General features: G+C 42.1%; 1 protein-coding gene across 4 annotated transcripts in view; it reads left to right on the top strand.

The window, feature by feature from the left end:
- TRANK1 (tetratricopeptide repeat and ankyrin repeat containing 1) overlaps positions 1–22631 on the top strand; it is a 154809-nt gene that overhangs the window by 66672 nt on the left and 65506 nt on the right. For 3 of the 4 annotated variants that reach the window (XM_069958474.1, XM_069958475.1, XM_069958473.1), the window contains exons 10-12: positions 14674–14817; positions 18732–18983; positions 21403–21579. In XM_069958474.1, coding sequence (XP_069814575.1) covers positions 14674–14817; positions 18732–18983; positions 21403–21579 — 573 coding nt within the window. The remainder of the gene's footprint in view (positions 1–14673; positions 14818–18731; positions 18984–21402; positions 21580–22631) is intronic. The other variant, XM_069958476.1, reaches the window with a different exon arrangement.

The raw sequence follows: 22631 nt of genomic DNA, 5'->3' as shown, positions 1-22631 counted from the left end.
CGTCTATTTTGTGCATCCACTATTCATTGAACAAAATAGACTGTGCAGACAATGTAAAGTAGGGCTCCTGCCGTACTTTACATTGTCTGCTATGGCTAATTGGACCCCCGGACGAAGGACACAAAACGCGCGTCGGGGTGGTGGCGTCCTGGAGAGTGAGCAGATTTTGCATGTGCGATTCATATATGGGGTAGGAAGGGTCTGTATAGTAAACATAGGGTATTTTTCTCATGTGATAGTTACGCACTTAGCACTTTATACCCGGTCCCAGTGTTCTTTTGTATGAATTGCTCTTGCACAATCATGTAATATGTGACATCTCTCCAGGATTCCCACCCTGTTTTTATAATGTTGATTCATTTTTTTGTTTTTTTGTAATTTAATATTATCAGAATAAAATTATTGCTACATTCCTCAATCAGTTTTTTTGGTTTAGTTTGGCTATATTGAGGTAGCATTACGGCTCAGGCATTAACCCACTTACATACATCAATTCAGTGATTCTACGTGTGACAGTGGTTGCCTATTGTTTATGTGGTTTTGGCTAATATGGCTAATTGGAGTATGGGCACACCCTAATGTGCCTGTATTCCAATTAAAAAGAAGTGATGTTAACCTGTTCTGGCCAGGTTGAACATCTCAGACAGCAGCTGTTCTGTGACACGGCCATGTCACAGAAAGGCCGCTGTTTTAACCCCTTAAGGACCGGGCCTGAAATGGCCTTAAGGACCGGAGCAAATTTTATGAATTTGACCAGTGTCACTTTATTCATTAATAACTTCGGGATGCTTTTACCTATCCGGCTGATTCTGAGATTGTTTTCTCGGGACATATTGTACTTCACATTTCTTGTAAATTGGAGTCGATACTTATAACGAATCTTTATGAAAAAACCCAAAATAGCGTGAAAAATTGTGAAAAAATGCATTTTTCCAACTTAAAAACTTTTCTGCTTATACAGAAAATGGTTATACCACATAAATCATATATTAAATAGCATTAGCAACATGTCTACTTTATGTTGGCGGCATTTATTAAACTATATTTCATTTTTTTTAGACAATAGGAAGCTTAAAACATTAGCAGCAAATTTCCAAATTTTCTGTAAAATTTCAAAATCAGATATTTTTAGGGAACTGTTCAGGTTTAAAGTGTATTTGAGGGGACTGTGTGTTAGAAAGCCCCACGAAGCACCCCATTTCAGAAACTGCACCCCCTAAACTCTGCAAAAGTACATCCAGAAAGTTTTTTAACCCTTTAGGGGAGTCACAGAAATAAAAGCTAAGTGTGTAAGAAATTTGAAAATTTTAATTTTCTGTGCAGAGATTTTATTGTAATCCAATATTTTTCATAATTATAAACCTATTACCAGAGAAATGCACCCCAATATTGATTGCCCCGTTTCTGCAGTTTATAGAAATACCCCATATGTGGCCCTATTGCGCTATTTGAAGCAACCACAAGCCTCAGATATAAGGGAGCGCCTAGTGAATTTCAATGGCTCCGTTATTTTTGGTCATTTTTGACTGTACCACTTCAGGTTGGCAGAGGCTCTGGGGTGCCAAAACCTAAAAAACACCCCTAAAGGGACACCATTTAGAAAACTACACCCCTCAAGGAATGTAACAAGGGGTGCGGTGAGCATCTGGACCCCACAGGTGCTTCACAGATTTTCCAAACAATATGGCTTGAAAAAAGACTAAAGTATTTTTTACACTAAAATGTTGTTCTAGCCTTCAATTTTTCATTTTCACAAAGGGATAAAAGGAAAAAAAAACACAAAACATGTAGCGCAGTTTCTCCCGAGTACGGAAATACCCCACATGTGGACATAAAGTGCCAAGCGGGCGCAGGTTGAGCCTCCAAAGGGAAGGAGCGCCAATTGGCTTTTGGAAGCTGGATTTCACTGGAATGGATTTCAAGGGCCATGTCGCATTTACAGAGCCCTCGTGCTGCCAAGACACTAAAAACCCCTTACAAGTGACCCCATTCTGGAAACTACACCCCTCAAGGAATCTAACAAGGGGTGCAGTGAGCATATGGACCCCACTGGTGACGGGCACAAATGTGGAAAAATGTGACGTGAAAGTGAAAATTTTCATTTTTTCACTTTCATGGCACAAATGTGCCCGTCATCCAGGGGTCCATATCCTCACTGCACCCCTTGTTAGATTCCTTGAGGGGTGTAGTTTCCAGAATGGGGTCACTTGTGGGGGGTTTACAGTGTTTTGGCAGCACAAGGGCTCTGTAAATGCGACATGGCGTTCATCATCCATTCTAGCCAAATCCAACCTCTAAAATCCAAATGGCGCTCCTTCCCTTCAGAGGCTTGCCCTGCACCCACATGGCGCTTTATGTCCACATGTGGGGTATTTACAGACTCGGGGGGAAATTGCTCTACACATTTTGTGTTTTTTTTTTTCTCTTTTAACCCCTTGTGAAAATGATAAATTCAAGGCTAGACCAACATTATAGTGTAAAAAATTTAATATTTCATTTTCACGCCACATTGTTCCACATTTGTGCCCGTCACCAGTGGGGTCCATATGCTGACTACACCCCTTGTTACATTCCTTGAGGGGTGTAGTTTCCATAATAGGGTCACTTGTGGGGGGTTTAACTGTCTTGGCAACACAGGGGCCTTTTGAATGCAACATGGCCCCTCGAAATCCATTCCATCCAAATCCAGCCTTCAAAAACCAAATGGCGCACCTTCCCTTCGGAGGCTTACCCTGCACCCGCATGGCGCTTTATGTCCACATGTGGGGTATTTCCGTACTCAGGGGAAATTGCTCTACTTATTGTGTTTTTTTTTTATCTTTTAACCCCTTGTGAAAATGAAAAAATCAAGACAAGATCAATGATTTAGAGTAAAAATTGAAAAAAAAATTACACTAAATGTTGGTCTAGCCTTGATTTTTTTCCATTTCCACAAGGGGTTAAAAAAGAAAATGAACACAAAACGTGTAGGGTAGTTTCCCCTGAGTACGAAAATACCCCACATGTGGACATAATTTGCCATATGGGCACAGGGCAAGTCACCAAAAGGACAGAGCGCCATTTAGAGGCTGGAATGGGGGATGGAGGCCATGTCGCAATTACAAAGCTCCTGTGCTGCCAGAACAGTAGAAACCCCCCACAAGTGACCCAATTCTGGAAACTACACCCCATAAGGAATCTAACAAGGGGTGCAGTGAGCATATGGACCCCACTAGTGATGGGCACATGTGTAGAACATGTGCCGTGAAAATAAAAAATACCATTTTTTTCATTTTCACGTCCCAAATGTGGCCGTCACCAGGGGGCCATATACCCGCTGCCCCACTTGTTAGATTCCTTATGGGTTGTAGTTTCCAGAATGGGGTCACTTGTGGGGGGTTTCTACTGTCCTGGCCGCACAGAGGCTTTGTAATTGCATCATGGCATCCTCTAATGGGAATGGCGGCCATACCTATTTAGCTGGGGAAAAGGGACAATTCTAATTTATTTGGGGGTATTAGGCCAATTATTAGTTTATAAGGTTGAAAATGACAGGTGTCCATCAAACTCAACCTGTGTTGATCCAGAGGAAGGCAAAAACCCCTCGTGAGGCAGACGACAGTAGCCTCATCACAGGGGAAAAATTCCTTCCCGACTCCATAATGGCGATCAGAATAATCCCTGGATCAACGTGACCCCTGAAATAGGAATAAGGGACAGAATTTAGATAATGTAGAACCCCAGTGCCTTGGAGCGATCCAGTATGCAGAGGCCGGGGGGATCAGGACAGGTGTCACACTGGAAAATGTTGTCCTTCCTGATCCCCCTGTTACCCCACACTCTGCACTTCTTCTGGGGTCTCCCTTTCTCCAGTGTGGGGGACGTCACCTGGAAAATGTTGTCCTGGTGCGATACGGGGTCCTTCATATCCAGAAGCGCTGGGTCCGCTCCATGGCTGCTAAATATTAGGGCTCTATTACTACTTCTGATATGTTCGGATCGTGCCGCAAGCTACAGTAGCTCGGGCAGCGAGGGACCGGAAGAGGGGGTGCTGGTATAAAAGTTATCCCCGTACAGGTGGTAACCTTTATCCAGCAGTGGGAAGATCAGTTCCCGGACGATGTCCCCACTAACTCTGAGGATGGGGGGGGGGAGTGGGCATCTGGGGGCTGGATTCGAGTGTCCCTTCCTTCATACACTCTAAGGGTACGTGCACACTGCGGAATCGCGAAGGATAACCCTTTGTGCATTCCGCAGTTGGCACCCGCCGGCGGACTGATGCAGGCGCACGTCTCCGTCCGTGTCGTAGACTCCATTCTATGCACGGGCGGATTCCGCTCTGCGTCCAACGTGTTGATGGAATGACGGATGATGGAATCCGCCCATGCATAGGATAGAGTCTATGACACGGGCGGAGACGCGCCCCTGCATCAGTCCGCCGGCGGGTGCCAGCTGCGGAATGCACGAAGGGTTATCCTTCGCCATTCCGCAGTGTGCACGTACCCTAAATCTGTAAGTGTACCCTGAGGTACTCTCACAGAGTTTGTAGAATTTAACGCCATACCGTCATCTCTTATTGGGACGGTACTGGCAGAAAAGACGTGTCTGGGGGGCAGCGTACGCTACGCTACTCCCAGACACGTCACTGGATGATGAGGAGGATGAGGATGAATGGAGGAACAAAGGACCCCCCATTCATCCTCACTGGCTGTTTCGGTGTCGGAGGCAATAATAACGTATGCGTCCGATACCGAAAACACCCTGGGGGCCATCTTTATATGGGGATTGGTATATGGGGTATGTAGTAGTGTAGTGTAAAACTTTATTCAATGTAGTGTGGTGTAATGTAGTGTTTTTTTACGTGTTTTTTACAGTAAGTATACAAAAAAAACCTACGCCAAAAATGGTGTTGCTGATAAATGCCGCACTTATGTTCGGCACTTATCAGCAGACCGTGGCAGTAGGATATAAAAAAAAACCACCCTACGCCAAAAAGGAGGAGTTGCTGATTAGCAGCGCACTTTCGTGCGATGCTGATCAACACTCAGCGGCGATAGGGTGCGGAAAATAGAAAAAAAAAAATTGGGAAAAAAATTTTTTTTTTTTACTACATTCTGAACATCCCTGTAGTGGCTGATACGTGTATTACACTTATCAGCCGCTAGAGGGCAGCAGAGCGCAAGATCCAAAAATAGACGACGCTGGAGCCGGAAAAATACGAAAAAAGACGACGCTGGAGCCGGAAAAAGCCGATCGGGACTCACGGAAGAAGCCGAAGTCCCGACAAGATGAAGAGGACGCCGGGAACCCGGAAGTCGCCGATCAGGACCCCGGGACAGGTGAGTAATGTACAAATACCTGCTCTGGACCCCTCAGCTACCTAGCTGAGGGGTCCGGAGCAGGTATTTATTACTTGTGGGGACTTTGACCGCCGTGAACGGCCGGCCGGCTGGCCGGCCGTTCACGGCGATCAGGACGGTGGTACCGTGACCACCATTACTTTTTACAGTAATGGCGGTCGGTGCCGTCCTTGGACAGCACCGACCGCCATTTTTTTCCGGGTCATCGGGCCACCGATGGCCCGGAAAGGTTCCGATCGCCGCTATGGGCTTATCAGCCAATAGCGGCGATCGTCGGCATGGGGGGGGTTAACAACCCTCCATGCCGACAGGGAGAGATGGCCTGCTATGTATTATAGCAGGCTATCTCCCCCGATCGGGACCCGGCCGGCCGCGGCGCCCGTTTAAAGGGCCGACGTACCGGTACGTCATGGGTCCTTAAGTGACAGTGATCCATGACGTGCCGGTACGTCATGGGTCCTTAAGAGGTTAAAGTGTCACTGTCGTGAATTTTTTTTTTGCAGAAATCAATAGTCCAGGCGATTATAAGAAACTTTGTAATTGGGTTTATTATCCGAAAAATGCATTTTTATCATGAAAAAGCAGTTTAAAGCTCTCCCCCCTGTCTTCATTGTTCTCCTATGGAGAGAGCTAAAGAAAAGACCAAAACAGGACAACAAAGAGTTAATCTACAAATCCCTCACGGGATATCTCCTGTGACCATCACCACTGACCTCTCTGAGCTCAGATTACAGCTGTCACCCAGCTCTGTGCCTGTAATCCTCTGTTATCTGCTTTCTGCTGCCGGCTAACTCCCTCCTTCCTCCCCCCCCCTCCCCTCTCCCTAGAACAGACAGGGGACGTCTCCTGCAACAAGTCACAATTTTCAGATTTTTCAGAGTGGATGAAAAAGAGGAAGGAGGGGGGGACCTGGGAAAAGGCTTTTTACATGCAGATAATGGCAGATTTGGCTAATAAACCCAATTACAAAGTTTCTTAAAATCGCCTGGACTATTGATTTCTGCAAAAAAAAAAAAAATACGACAGTGACTCTTTAACCCTTAGACGACCCAGGGCGTATAGTTACGCCATGGAAGTCTGTCCCCAGACGACCTAGGGCGTAACTGTACGCCCTGGGTGTTTCTCCCGCTATGAAGCGTGCTCCGGAGCGGAGCGCGCTTCATAGCAGGTGGGGGCCGGCTGCAATCAGCAGCCGGGACCTCACAGGCAATGACACGCTGCAGCGATCGCGCTGCCACGTGTCATTAACTCCTTAAACGCCACGATCGCAGCGCGACCGCGGCGTTTAAGTGTAAGTGACAGGGAGAGTCCCCTGTCACTTACCGATCGGGACCCCCGCAGTGTGACTGCAGGGGTCCCGATCGTTGAAACGGACTGCCGGAGGTCTCTCACCTGCCTCCGTGCGGTCCGATCGGCGATCTGCTACACTGAGCCTGCACAGGCAGGCTCAATGAGCAGATCGCCGATAACACTGATCAATGCTATGCCTATGGCATAGCATTCATCAGTGTAGAAATCAAACTAATGTATGTACAAGTCCCCCAAAGGGACTTCAAATGTGTAAAAAAAAAAAAGTTAAAAACACCAACACACTACCCCAAAACCCCTCCCCCAATAAAAGTCTCAATCACCCCCCTTTCCCATTATATAAATAAAACATATAAAAATAAATAAACAAATAAAAATATAATATACCGTAGCGTGCGTAATTGTCCGATCTATTAAAATATAACAAGCGTCATTGTGAACGGTAAACGGCGTACACGAAAAGAGGGAAAAAAGTGCGCGGATTACCGATTTTATGTTACATTATATATAAAAAAAAATTAATAAAAAGTGATCAAAACGTCTGATCTTCACAAATATGGTATTAATAAAAACTAGAGATCATGGCGGAAAAAATGACACCCCATACAGCCCGTAGGTGAAAAAATAAAACCGTTAGAAGCGTCACAATAGGCCCATTTTATTTATAATTAATTGCCAAAAAAAAGGATTTCATTTAAAAAAAATATATAACATTAGAGAATCTGCGTAAACCTGCATGTGGTTGTGTTCGGACTGACCTATAGAATAATGGTATAATGTCTCTTTTACCATATAGTGCATTACGTAGACACAGGAACCCCCCAAACGTTACCATATTGCATTCTTTTTTGCGATTTCACCAATTTATATCTTCATAAATAATATATTTGGAATTCCATCATACATGTTATGGTAAAATGAAAGACGCCATTACACAGTACAATTATTCCTGTAACAAATAAGCCCTTACATGGCTTGTAGATAAAAAACTGAAAGTGCTAGAGCTCTTAGAAGGGGAGGAGGGAAAAACGGAAACACTAAGATCAAAATTTGCGCGGTCCACTGGGTCATTTTGGGCCTGGTCCTCGAAAAGGGTTAAGCATGCTCTTAAAGAGGATGTACCATCAGGTACACTCTCTTTAACCCCTTAAGGTCAAAGCCAATTTTTGTTTTTGCGCTTTTGCTTTTTCCACTTTATGTTTAAAAGGCCATAGCGCTTGCATTTTTTTCACCTAGAGACCCATATGAGCCCTTATTTTTTGCGACACCAATTGTACTTTGCAATGACAGACTTTATTTTCCCATAAAATATGCTGCGAAACCGGAAAAAAATCATTTGATTGCGCATATGCGACTTTTTGATTGCTGTTTATTACATTTTTTTCTGGATTTGATGTGACCAAAAATGTGCAATTTTGCACTTTGGAATTTTTTGGCGCTGACGCCGTTTACCGTGTGAGATCAGGAATGTGATAATTTAATAGTTCGGGCAATTTTATTTGTTTATTTATTTGTTTATTTATTTATATTTATAAATTGGGAAAAGGGGGGTGATTTGGACTTTTATTAGGGGAGGGGCTCAATGCTGTCTATATACACAGCAAAGATCCATTAGATCGGTGATACATTGCTTTGGCCTGCTGCAGGCCAGTGCAATGTATTGCCGAGCCGGGATCAGCGTCATTGCTACGCTGAGTCCCGGCCCAGCCAGAAGAACTGAGGGAGACCCGTCCCAATAGACAGCATGGATGAGACTGCCTTTTCTCCTCTCTGTGTTCACTCACCCCCCCTCGATCCCTCTCCCCTCCATAGAGCATAATGAACACAGAAATCCTGCTTCTTCTGAATTGCGGAGGTAGGAAAACAGCTTTTTGAGTACAGAAGGAAACTCTTTTGCTTAATAAAAACTATTACAGAGTTTCTTAAAATTGCTTGTACTGTTGATACTTGTTCACATTATGTATAACACCAACTGAAGAAGGAAATTAGAACATAGGATATGAAAGTAGGTGCACACCTGGAATATTGTGCAAAAATAGCTTTATTGATTCCGGCAACAAACAGGTTAAAAACATCTAAAATCCAAAAAACGGCATTCTCCTAAAATACAGTAGGGTTGCTCACTGCTACATACCTAAGCTAGATAGGCTGTACAGGGACTAGAACAATGTAACCAAAAAGTCAAACAATACATAAAGCATAATGCATGATGATATGATAGTCATACCACCCAGCGATTTACTGGGTGGTACATAGCTGCTTTTAAAGGGGTAGTGCGGCGCTAAGAAATTATACACAGAATAACACACATTACAAAGTTATACAACTTTGTAATGTATGTTATGTCTGTGAATCGCCCCCTTCCCGTGTTCCCCCACGTGTACCCGGCTGAGCACAGTTTTGACGCGGCAGAGGAGGGATGGCGGCAGCGATTCGGCCGTCCATCCGAAGATAACGTTTGGCACAAGATGGCGGACATGCGCGACACGGATCAGGTGATGTATAATGCACCGAAACCTCCAGGTACACGTGCGGGGGTGGTGGGACACGGGAAGGGAACGATTCACAGACATAACATACATTACAAAGTTGTATAACTTTGTAATGTGTGTTATTCTGTGAATAATTTCTTAGCGCCACACTACCCCTTTAATCCAAGATCTGTCCTGGGGTCTGTTCAGCAGGTGATGCAGTTATTGTCCTAAAAAACAACTTTTAAACTTGCAGCCCTGTGTCAAATTGGCGTAGCCTAGAGTGTCTGTGCCCTGGCTTGCACTGCCTCTCCGTCCCTCCTCCCCACCCTCTTCACCATTAGGAATGCCCCTGGGCAGGTTTAAAAAAAAAAAAAATCCAGCACCTATGCAGGGTTTAGACCGGTTCCTGTCTGGGGAATTCTTAATGGTGAAGAGGGCGGGGAGAAGGGATGTAGAGGCGGCGCAAGTTTAATCCATAGACACTTTAGGCCACGCCAGTTTGACACAGGCTGTTTTTTAGGACAATAACTGCATCACCTGCCAAGCGGACCCCAGGACAGATCTTGGATTAAAAGCAGCTATCCAAAGGTATAATCGGTTTGTGGGGGGCAGATTGTGGGTACAGAGTCACTTTAAGATGTGTTTTGTTTTAAGGGCATGTTTAAAGCTTTATTTGTTAGGAATGAGTCTGACTTTCTAAGGGAACTCATTTCAGAGAACTAGTTCAGCTTGGGTAAAGTACTGATGTGAGTATACCTGGTGCGGATTATGGAGGATGTTAGTCAATAGCAGACATAAAGCATGGGTAGATGGAGATAAAATTCAGTCATTGTTCACATTGCCAAGAGCATAATGGCTTAGCTGTTAATAATTTTACCTGGCATATGTTTCCCTATAATAAACGTGTTTGTAAATGCAATGCAAACTGGATTGCAAAAAAAGTAAGGCTACGTTCACATTAGCATATCGTAAAACAGAAGTTCATGGTGGCACTACTAATCCCAGCCCAGAAATTGCAAAGTGTGGAGCAGCAGTAATCACGGCGGTGCCAGTTCAAAACAAGTTAGGCAGTACAATATAATAAAAAGAAGGAAGAAACTGAACTGCACTCACCGTTAAAAAATGTCTTTATCTTTATTTATCCATCTTTGTTAAAAAACACATTGGACAAGGTGCTGGACAGAGTGCAGATAGTGCGGCGGCAGACGCCACGGAGGTAAGGTGACAGGCTGTTTCACGCCTCTTTTCCGGCGCTTCTACGGACCACCCTCCTTTCTACGTCATCACGTTATTTAAATATCATAGCTTACTGTGACGTCAGAATCATGTGATAGTGATTAGTGAAGACAAACAAATATACATAATTTATATAAAACCAAGGATCCATTGTATATATTGCACATAGATACTAGAGGAGGTTCCGATCTACTCTTTCATTCAAGCCTCCAGGGCCTTCCGCCTCTGTACGTATAATCCACAGCAGTTCAGTTCTTAAGAGCATGCGTTGTCTATCTTGCCCTACCTTACCAGGGACTCTTTCTATACCAGCATATCTTAAGACTGAAAAATCATTATCATGGCTCTCCCTCATATGATTAATAAGTCTTGTAGCTCCTATACCCGTTTTTAGGGAGTAAATATGCTCCCGGGGGCTGGGTTCACACTATGTATATTTCAGGCAGTATTTGGTCCTCATGTCAGGTCCTCATAGCAACCAAAACCAGGAGTGGATTGAAAACACAGAAAGGATCTGTTCACACAATGTTGAAATTGAGTGGATGGCCGCCATATAACAGTAAATAACGGCCATTATTTCAATACCACAGCCGTTGTTTTAAAATAACAGCAAATATTTGCCATTAAATGATGGCCATCCACTCAATTACAACATTATGTGAACAGAGCCTTTCTGTGTTTTCAATCCACTCCTGGTTTTGGTTGCTATACAGCCTCACAAATACAGCCTCAAATATACATAGTGTGAACCCAGCCTGAAGCGAGTACACATGGCTCTTCTAGTTTGGCCGATATAAAATCGGCCACACGGGCAGAGAATACAATATACCACAAAGGTGGTTTTACAACAAATGAAATCTTTTATGGTAATATCAACTCCATTTAGGCAGAGGTGTTTGCCTTTTATCATAGCTGGACACCATTTACAGGAACCACACTTATAATTCCCTACTAGATCATTTTTTAACCATTTGTCCTTTTTAGAAACAAACTTACTGCGGACCAGATTATCCTTTAAATTTGCACTTCTTCTAAAGGTGACATACGGTTTATTATTAACCCATTCTCCCAAAGTGGGATCCCCTTCCAACATACCCCAGTATTTGTTTATTACGCTACGAATTTGGGGGGCCATGGGTGATAATTTGAAAGAGAACGCAAATCTGTCACTCTTCCCTTTCTTTTTTCTGTTAGTTGCTCCTTTTAGTAGTGTGAGTCTATTCTTCATTTTAGCTTTATTATAGGCTTCATCTAACAGCGATTTAGGATATCCTCTCTGGAGCAGGCGTAGAGTCAAATCGTCCGCCTGCCGCAAAAAGGACTCCATATCGCTGTTGATGCGGCGCAATCTCAGGTACTGGCCGTAGGGGACTGCCTTCTTTGTAGACTCCGTATGATAGCTATTATAGTGGAGTAATGTATTAGAAGATGTGGGTTTTCGGTAGCCCTCTGTTTTTAGACCCTCGATATCTTTATGCACCAGAACATCTAGGAATTCTAATTGATCAGTGTCCATTTTAGAGGTAAATAACATATTCATGTCATTTGTGGTATTGAGCATTTCTACAAATAATTCAAAATCATGTGCTGATCCCAACCAAATTATAAACACGTCGTCCACATAACGTACGTATTTATATATGTACTTGCCAAACTCATTAGTAGAAGAGAAAATATATTCTGTAGTGTAGCAAATCTATTTTTGGCTGCTTTTGAAATGAAATATATTTTCTCTTCTACTAATGAGTTTGGCAAGTACATATATAAATACGTACGTTATGTGGACGACGCGTTTATAATTTGGTTGGGATCAGCACATGATTTTGAATTATTTGTAGAAATGCTCAATACCACAAATGACATGAATATGTTATTTACCTCTAAAATGGACACTGATCAATTAGAATTCCTAGATGTTCTGGTGCGTAAAGATATCGAGGGTCTAAAAACAGAGGGCTACCGAAAACCCACATCTTCTAATACATTACTCCACTATAATAGCTATCATACGGAGTCTACAAAGAAGGCAGTCCCCTACGGCCAGTACCTGAGATTGCGCCGCATCAACAGCGATATGGAGTCCTTTTTGCGGCAGGCGGACGATTTGACTCTACGCCTGCTCCAGAGAGGATATCCTAAATCGCTGTTAGATGAAGCCTATAATAAAGCTAAAATGAAGAATAGACTCACACTACTAAAAGGAGCAACTAACAGAAAAAAGAAAGGGAAGAGTGACAGATTTGCGTTCTCTTTCAAATTATCACCCATGGCCCCCCAAATTCGTAGCGTAATAAACAAATACTGGGGTATGTTGGAAGGGGATCCCACTTTGGGAGAATGGGTTAATAATAAACCGTATGTCACCTTTAGAAGAAGTGCAAATTTAAAGGATAATCTGGTCCGCAGTAAGTTTGTTTCTAAAAAGGACAAATGGTTAAAAAATGATCTAGTAGGGAATTATAAGTGTGGTTCCTGTAAATGGTGTCCAGCTATGATAAAAGGCAAACACCTCTGCCTAAATGGAGTTGATATTACCATAAAAGATTTCATTTGTTGTAAAACCACCTTTGTGGTATATTGTATTCTCTGCCCGTGTGGCCGATTTTATATCGGCCAAACTAGAAGAGCCATGTGTACTCGCTTCAGGCTGGGTTCACACTATGTATATTTGAGGCTGTATTTGTGAGGCTGTATAGCAACCAAAACCAGGAGTGGATTGAAAACACAGAAAGGCTCTGTTCACATAATGTTGTAATTGAGTGGATGGCCATCATTTAATGGCAAATATTTGCTGTTATTTTAAAACAACGGCTGTGGTATTGAAATAATGGCCGTTATTTACTGTTATATGGCGGCCATCCACTCAATTTCAACATTGTGTGAACAGATCCTTTCTGTGTTTTCAATCCACTCCTGGTTTTGGTTGCTATGAGGACCAAATACTGCCTGAAATATACATAGTGTGAACCCAGCCCCCGGGAGCATATTTACTCCCTAAAAACGGGTATAGGAGCTACAAGACTTATTAATCATATGAGGGAGAGCCATGATAATGATTTTTCAGTCTTAAGATATGCTGGTATAGAAAGAGTCCCTGGTAAGGTAGGGCAAGATAGACAACGCATGCTCTTAAGAACTGAACTGCTGTGGATTATACGTACAGAGGCGGAAGGCCCTGGAGGCTTGAATGAAAGAGTAGATCGGAACCTCCTCTAGTATCTATGTGCAATATATACAATGGATCCTTGGTTTTATATAAATTATGTATATTTGTTTGTCTTCACTAATCACTATCACATGATTCTGACGTCACAGTAAGCTATGATATTTAAATAACGTGATGACGTAGAAAGGAGGGTGGTCCGTAGAAGCGCCGGAAAAGAGGCGTGAAACAGCCTGTCACCTTACCTCCGTGGCGTCTGCCGCCGCACTATCTGCACTCTGTCCAGCACCTTGTCCAATGTGTTTTTTAACAAAGATGGATAAATAAAGATAAAGACATTTTTTAACGGTGAGTGCAGTTCAGTTTCTTCCTTCTTTTTATTATATTGTACTACGTTCACATTAGCGTTTGACCATCCAGCACCATTTCGTCTACCTTTTCCGTTTTGCAGTAAGCAAAACGGAAATTGTCGGATCTGTTAAAATCCCCATAGACTCCCATGATATATTAGTGTGCTCCGTTCGCCCTAATTGTGCTCCGTTTGCATGCAATCCGTTCAAGATCCGTTTTTTTGAACGGAAGAAAAAATTGTGTTTGCAGTATTTTTCTTTCCGCTTAAAAAAACGGATCACGAACGGAAAGTGCACTTCCGTTTTTTTTTTACATTGTAGTCAATGAGGACGGATCTAAAACGGAAGGTATTTCCGTTCACATCCGTTTTTTTCATCCGTTTTTGCACTGAGCATGCGCAGAAGCAGCAAGAAACCAAAGAAGAAAAATAAACGGATAGAAAAACGGATGCTGACTGATGCAAACTGATGTACAAAAGTCAGTTTTTTTTAAGCCAAAATACAAACGGACCATTAAAAAAAAGATGAACATTTTGCAATCAGTTTGCATCAGTCTGCTCATCAGTTTATGCTCATCCGTTTAATTAATATAGACGGATCCGTTAGTAACAAAGAAAAACGCTAGTGTGGCTGAGCCCTCTGTAGTGAGCGAATGCATTTAATTTATATTCAGCACTGTAGGGATCATCTTGTGCGATGTGTGAATATTAAGTACCAACTTTCAGATGAAGTAAGACTGATGTCAAAGCATATCTACATGTATTCAATAAATCCAGCTTACTGTTTCCTGGCTTTGTGTGTAGAGTTGGGCAGTTTTGCTGAAGCTAGTGAACCACTTTGTGAACTGAACCAGTTTGTAGACTTCTGCAAGCAAGCTCATCAAGTTAATAAACTTAGTGGACACAAATGTGTCCGAAACTTTCTGCATATGCTGTCATCTATGAAAGGTAAGTCATTTAGGCCGCCTGTATTACCTGTAATGGATAATAGAAGTGTGTACCATAATTTTTTTTTTTTTAAATACTCTTTATTTGCAATGACCAGTTATACATTCACATTTTTTTCTAAAACGTCACATCATTATTGATCTCATAAAGAAAAGAGACACCTTATGGGGCCCTATTAGGCACCTGGGTACAAATGCACTCTTTGCACACTCTATAGTTACGCCCCTGGCACTTGCTTTTTTTTTTTTCTTTAATCAGATAATTTTTTATTAACCCCTAGACGGCTAAAGACGTACCGGTACGCCCTGGAAGTCTGTCCCCAGACGGAGGAAGTCTGTCCCCAGACGGAGAGCACTTCATAGCAGGTGGGGGCCGGCTGCCAACCGGGCCCTTACCGTTAATGACAGGCGGCGTTTAAGTGTAAGTGACAGGGTCACTTACCAATCGGGACCCCCGTAGTGTGACTGCGGGGTCCCGATCGTTTCAACGGACCGCCGAAGGTCTCTCACCTGCCTCCGTGCGGTCCGATTGGCGCTCTGAGGATTAAGTCTGCCACAGGCAGGCTTAATCAGGAGAACGCCTATCACACTGATCAATGTTATGCCTATGGCATAGCAATGATCAGTGTATGTAATGTAAAAATTGTATGTAAAAGTCCCCCAAGGGGACTTAAAATGTGTGTAAAGAAAAGTAAAAATGTTTTTACAAACACCCCAAAGCCCCTCCCCCAATAAAAGTTTAAATCACCCCTCTTTCCCATTATATAAATAAAACATATAAAAATAAATAAATAAACATAATATACCGTAGCGTGCGTAATTGTCTGATCAAATAAAATATAACAATCGTCATCGCGAAAGGCGTAAACGTAAAAAAAGGAAAAGAGTGCGCGGATTGCCGTTTTTTATTTTTAAATTTTTATTTTTTGTTACATTATATACAAAAACAATTAATAAATGATCAAAACGTCTGATCTTCACAAATATTGTATTAATAAAAACTAGACACCCCATAAAAATGACACCCCATACAGCCCCGTAGGTGAAAAATTTAAACCGTTATAAGAGTCACAATAGGCCCATTTTATTAAAAATGAATTGCAAAAAAAAAAAAAGGATTTCATTAAAAAAATATATAACAATAGATGTTAAACCTGCATGTGGTTGTGTTCGGACTGACCTATAGAATAATGGTATCATGTCGCTTTTACTATATATGGCATTACGTAGACACAGGAACCCCCCAAAAGTTACCATATTGCATTCTTTTTTACGATTTCACCTATTTATATTTTCATAAATAATATATTTGGGATTCCGTTATACATGTTATGGTAGAATGAATGACGCCATTACAAAGTACAACTATTCCTGTAAAAATAAGCCCTTACATGGCCTTGTAGATAGAAAACTGAAAGTGCTAGAGCTCTTAGAAGGGGAGGAGGAAAAAACTAAAACACAAAAATGAAAATCTGCGCGGTCCACTGGTCATTTTGGGCCTGGTCCTTTAAAAGGTTAAAGTCATTTTTCATTTTACAACGAAAGTACAAAGACAAATAAAAAAAACACACACACAAGCCATTGATGTGGTCCCAGGATATAGTCTCTTAGATCATTATTTTCTTCTTCTTTATTTTTACACATCAATACCAGTATAAACATCCTGTATGCTTCTGCGAGGGCAAATAAGCTTTTTGGTTTATCATAGGAAAAATACATGAAAATTACTAAATCACAGAGAAAAATTTACCCACGGTGTTCACTTTTTTGGTGTGTAAAAAAGGTTGCATATTTTTGTGCAAGTATGTTTTGCTCAGTGATTGGCAACTTTATCACTCTGCAACAAGCTCACCAATTTTTAGAAAGTGACAAGGCTTATCCTGCAGGCAGGTAAATTTACACCACAAACTGGCCTGAATTGTATTGTAAGAGCCCTGATACATGAAGCGATAATTGATTCGGCCCATTATCACTCTGTGTAAGGGTCCATTTGCAAAGAAAGATTATCTGACGGATTATCTGCCAAAGATTCGAAGCCAAAGCCAGGAATGGATTTAAAAAAAAGGAGAAATCTCAGGCTTTCCTTCATGACCTGTTCCCTGTTTTATAGTGTTTCTGGCTACAAATCTTTGGCAGATAATCTGTCAGATAATCTTTCTGTGTAAATGGACCCTAACTGATGATGAAACTAGCATCAGCTGATCGTTTCCTTTAGCCCCACACATAAAATCATTGTCCGCCGACCGTGCATCGCTACGTGTAATAGCAATGCATGGCTGATGATTGCCCAAACAGTAAATTCTTCACCTGACCACGCTCCCGGTCCTCTTCTGCGCTCTGTATGCGTCCCAGCAACACTGTGGCTTCAGAGAGTCCTGTCTGAACTGACAGGCCGCTTATCCAATCACTGGCCTGGACAGGCCACTCTAAAGCCACAGCTCGCGGTGCCGGGACGCATGCATATTTACTGTTTGGGCAAGAGCTGCACGGACATTGTTAGTGATTATGAGGCCACATAATGGGCCCAGTAAACGAACGCCAATCTAGCAGATTGGCGCTCATTCACAGTATTGATCGGGCCTTCATCGGCCCATGTAATAGGACCCTAAGTCTATGCCAGCCCATAGCTGAAGTAGATTTTAGTCTGTGGTGCACAGACATATACAGATGAGAAAAAATGTATTATGTAGCATGCATCTATTAATAACATTGGTGCATTGTAACTGGTGCATTTTTTTATCAAAACCAGAATAACAAATGGTGATCTTGATAAACTGGTGCATTAACAAGTTTTATGTCCGTCTAAAAAAAAATGGAACACTGACGGATTCAATGAAAGCAAAGCACAATAAAAACCCGTTGAAATTAATGAGGAGATGGACGGATCGGCTAGGTTTTGTTTTTCTGTCATTAAAATGGAAAGTAGCAATGGAATTGTGCCATACTGTTTTTTGCAGTCCGTTTAACTGATACTTTTATTGTACAGAAAAACGTTGTCGGCCATGTTTTTGTGTACACAAAAAAAAAAAACTTTTTTTTTTTAAAATAATTGAAGTCAATGGAAAAATGGATCCAAATATATGCACACAATTGCATCACTGTTTTTTTTTTTTCCCATAAAACGGATTATTTAAATGGACTGCAAAAACGGAGTATGAACTGAGCCTAACAGAAAAAGTTATTTCACATTCCGCTGCTGAAAAATAAAAGCTGCACTGTTATTGGTTACTGTGGGTAAGAAAGATAATTACTTTTGGACAGTTTTCTTCAATCTGCCCCGTTGTATACGGTTTTGGACAAGCCTAAGTAATAAATGGACTAGGTGGACTACAGTACTCAAGGGGTAATACAAAGATCTCTGCCATGATATATTTCTACCCAAGAGGTGCTGGGATCGTGGGAGCTTGGCTCCATGATCAAATTGTGGTTAGGAAGGAGTATCTGGGACTCTACTGGATTTATAAAAACGCAGTAAAAGAAGCCTAACCTCTTTAAAATTGCTGTGCAGTTCTTTCTTTTTTAATAACACTTCCATAAAAGAAAAGCAGCCCCTCTTAGTGTATGTCTTGTTCTCTGTTCTCTTGTGCCCACATACACAAAATCAAAATTGATCAATGAACTTTGTTGCCCCGACCGATCACAGCTCTGTTTTTATTTCTTAAACTGCACTGATACAATCAAAGCTGAGCTGTGATTGGTTGCTCTGAAATACAAAGACCATTTTTCTTTTAGACAGTTTTGATAAAGATGGCATTCTTTGGATGCATTTACTACTTGATAGGTGTGGTGACTTCCATAGCCAGTGCATAAGGATGTGCTTTGGCATGCCAGGAAGACCTCACGCACACTATTTGGTTAGTACTTTGCTTATTTGGTAATAGTTTCTAATGTTTCTTAATTGTCTGTTTGTCATAGAGATCCCATCTGACATGAAATGTGACATACCACAGTCTGTTGCTGAGCGCCTCATCACACAGTTAACACAGGAACAAAAGTGGCATGAAGTTTTGCTTCTGCTGACAAGAGATGCTAATGGGCAATCTGCTCAAGAAGGATTGATTCAACGATGTCTTCTTCCTAATATTAACATTTTCCACGTAATAAACAATCTTAGTCCCCAAATGGTGTTTCGTTTGCCACTAATCAAGTTATTCTTAGAACAAGGAGGTACATTTCTGTTTATTCTATTTTTTTTCTATTAGATGATGGCTTTCTTTTGTGGGGGAGGGATAGGTAGCGGTTTCAGGAAGGTAATTGAAAGACATTACAAAGGTATATAACTTTTCTAAAGTCTTTTAATTTCCAGATAAAAGTTCAGCACCGCAGTTGTCCTTTAAATTCAAATCTTTATTTTTTGGGGCAGTGTTATGTACAATATAACGAAGCAACTATCTGGCATTTCATTGAGGGCCTACACTAAGGAATTGTTCTCTCTAACTAAAGGGTTATTTTCATCCAATAAATACTTTATGAGAAGGGGAAATTGCTCTAATTGATCTTTTTGTTACATTATGGCTATGTTCACAGAACATACTTTTTATAAAAAGAACGGCCGTTGTTTTCAAAACAGTGGCCATTATTTTCATAATGCAATGATTTGCACTGAAGTCAATGCAAACACTTCTGCCAAAGTGCAACTATCATCTTTAAAAACTTCTGTGAGATGTCAGAAGTTTGTATAGGTGGGGGTCCAGATGCAAGACCCCCACTGATTGCTGGAGTAAAAGGGCGAACACACCTTATCGGCACACGCTTTGACCCTTTATCTCAGTTCTAAACTGGTAGACTAAGCAGTCTGTAGTGCACTGCTGAGAGTTTCTGCTTCAACATTATAGATATCAGTGGAGGTCTTAGTATCCAGACCCCCTACTGAAACAAACTTCTGACATGTCGCTATGATTTGTCAGATGTCTGTTACAATTATGGTTACTGTTTAAAGGGGCAGTGTGGCGCTGAACATTTATTCACAAAATAACACACATTACAAAGTTATACAACTTTGTAATGTATGTGAATGGCCCCCTTCCCCGTGTATATGCATTGCTTTTTATGGTTCACCATGAAAATACATATTTAGTTCCTCGTAGGCAAAAAAAAAGAAAATAGGCAGTAGGTTGTGTATTTAACGCAGAATACTTCTGACAAATAGTACAGTACATCCCATAGAAAAAAGCCATCAATACCACTAAGAAATTAAAGGTATTATTCCATAAAAATATTGTATATATTTCAGTAGTATGTATAAAAATATTTTATTCATGCCAAATGGTTAAAGGGAAACTAAAAGCAGTTTCATGTTTTGTAGAAAAGAGAAACAGATCGCTGATCTCTGAGCGCTGAGACCATCCAAATGATAACGCTGCTGGCTGCTAATGCAATGCAGTGAATTTCTCGGTGCATTGCCCCCTGGGAAATATGAATATGCAGAATAAGAAGAGCACGTGGAGCCACATTGATGAGTCTCGAAACACAGGACTAGCCAGATATCCCTCCGGGAAGGACCCAGCCAGGGGTCCGAGACTCTTCAAGGAGGTTCCACAGGCTCTTCCCTTGCACATTCATGTTTCCCAGGGGGCAATGCACTTAGGATTTCAATGCATTGCATTAGCAGTCGGCAATGTTATCGTTTGGCTGTTCTCCCTGAGATCAGCGATCTGTTTCTCTTACTAGGCATTGCTCCCACCTAGCCAGAATCCTGCTCCACACTGATGAGGGGCAACACCCCGAACCACTGTATGTGGATGATTACCTGGCCTTGGTTTTTCCCTTGTCATTACATTGACTTATAGGGCCACTTAATATGGTGGTTTTGGAGGTTTCCTTACAGGAGCCACCCCCTGGCTGGGTCATTTCCAGAGGGATATCTGGCTAGTCCTGTGTTTCGAGACTCTTCAGTAAGGCTCCACGGGCTCTTCTTTTGCATATTCATGTTTTGTACATGATGTTTAAAGGGAAACTAACAGCAGGCCAGAAGAATATAACCTGCATCCCATAGTGCACCAGGCACTGAGGATGAAGGTAATTTTTTACCTTGATCTTCAGTGCTGTTTTTGGGAATTGTGTAGTTTGATATATAAATAAGGTGATTTGGCCCTCAGCACACTAAACCCCCCCCCCCAGCCAGCCTGCCCCTGATAATACATATTGAGTTGACACTTTGCAGTGATGTAACTATGGAGCTCATCACTGCAGAGTGCTGGATGAAAGGGGCAGATCAGTGCACCAAGGACTGTATAGGGGACCGATGGGAGGAGGAATTCTCGTTCATATATTTCCACAGTAGGGTTTTTTTATGCAATTAAAAACTTTTATTTGGTCTGTGGTGTAAAATAAGTGATATCTGTTTCATATATAAGCTCATTAGTCCAGGTTCCGATTGGGATGTTTTTTTATAGTTCTAAGTGTGCCGATACATCATTCTGTTCAGCTTCCTTACATAGGACAGCATAGACCTACTTACAGTGTGTCTTCACCATAAAGTAATGCCCCAAAAATTCCACATGTCACATGAAGTGATATATTTGTAATTTGTTCATGTTTGTTTGTTATAATTAATCTCTTCTTCTCCTTTTTTTTCTCTACATAGTTTCACCAAATGGAATCGGAGCCAACTCAAAACACCCAATTCAAGTATGCCTTAAGAAAAGTGATTTTGCTTTGGCTTATATGTTGCTTTCTAGTGGGGGAGAACCAAAAAGTGTATCGATCACTGAGGGGGACACACCTCTGCATGCTGCAGTTTCTATTTCTTTGAATAAAAAAGGTGAGCCTGTGGCTTAGCACATTTTATATAGGTAGGAATGTGGATGTGGCCTCAGTCCTGCACACCAAATGTAGGGAGAGAATCACTCAACCTTGCGGGTCTCTTTCCACTCATTCTAGCAATTTGTCGGGGTCTGAACACTCAGTTTTATTCATGTCTCATAAAACAGTAGCACATTTCTGGACAACACAGGCTATACCACTCGCCCAGAAACCCGGTGGTGTTATGAGACGTGAATAAAACTTTTATACAGATATCCATATCTGTATGCACCTCTTTTGGTATACACCCTTAGGGCTACATCAGGGATGGGGAACCTTTGGCCCTCCAGCTGTTGCAAAACTAATAATCCCATCATGCCTGGACAGCTGTCCAGGCATGATAAAAATTGTAGTTTTGCAACAGCTGGAGGGCCAGAGGTTCCCCATCCCTAGGCTACATGGATGGCCCCCCACACTGCTGTATTTTCAAAAGTTTTATTATTTTGAAGCAATGGGAACACTTTAATGTTTACTGGATTGAAGTTACAGTTAAAAGGTAAAGTGAGCAATATATATGACTCATCTGATGCTTGGTCTTTGTCCACTGCTTTGGCTGGTGAGGTCCCAGCAAAAGACGATTGTGAATCCCTGGTTTAGACAATACGGTATTTTGTAGTGGCAGTTAAAATCCATCAGAGAAGCAGTAAACATCTCAACTAATATAGTAAAGGGGTACTCCGGGCTGGGGTCATTATCAGTGTGCGGCCGGGGAAGGGGCAGATAAAGAAGCCTCCGGTCACTTACCTCCCCGGTTTCAGCGCCGGGTCCTAGATCGCGCTGCCCCGTTCTCCCGTCCTGCTGCTTCCTGATCTCAGCTGCGGCTTGACATGTGACGTCTCAAGGCAGCTCAGCCATTTAGGGGTAGTAGCGGAGTCCCGCCTCGGCCTCTAAATGGCTGAGCTGCCTTGAGACGTCACGTCTCAAGCCACAGCTCAGACCAGGAAGGGGCGGCACGATCCGGGACCCAGCGCTGGAACCAGGGAGGTAAGTGACCGGTGGCTTCTATATCCA

The sequence above is a fragment of the Dendropsophus ebraccatus genome, chromosome 2 (genome assembly GCF_027789765.1).
Source record: "Dendropsophus ebraccatus isolate aDenEbr1 chromosome 2, aDenEbr1.pat, whole genome shotgun sequence".
NCBI lineage: Eukaryota > Metazoa > Chordata > Amphibia > Anura > Hylidae > Dendropsophus > Dendropsophus ebraccatus.
The sequence above is the reverse complement of the archived record's forward strand: the minus strand, read 5'-3'. Positions and strand labels throughout refer to the sequence as shown.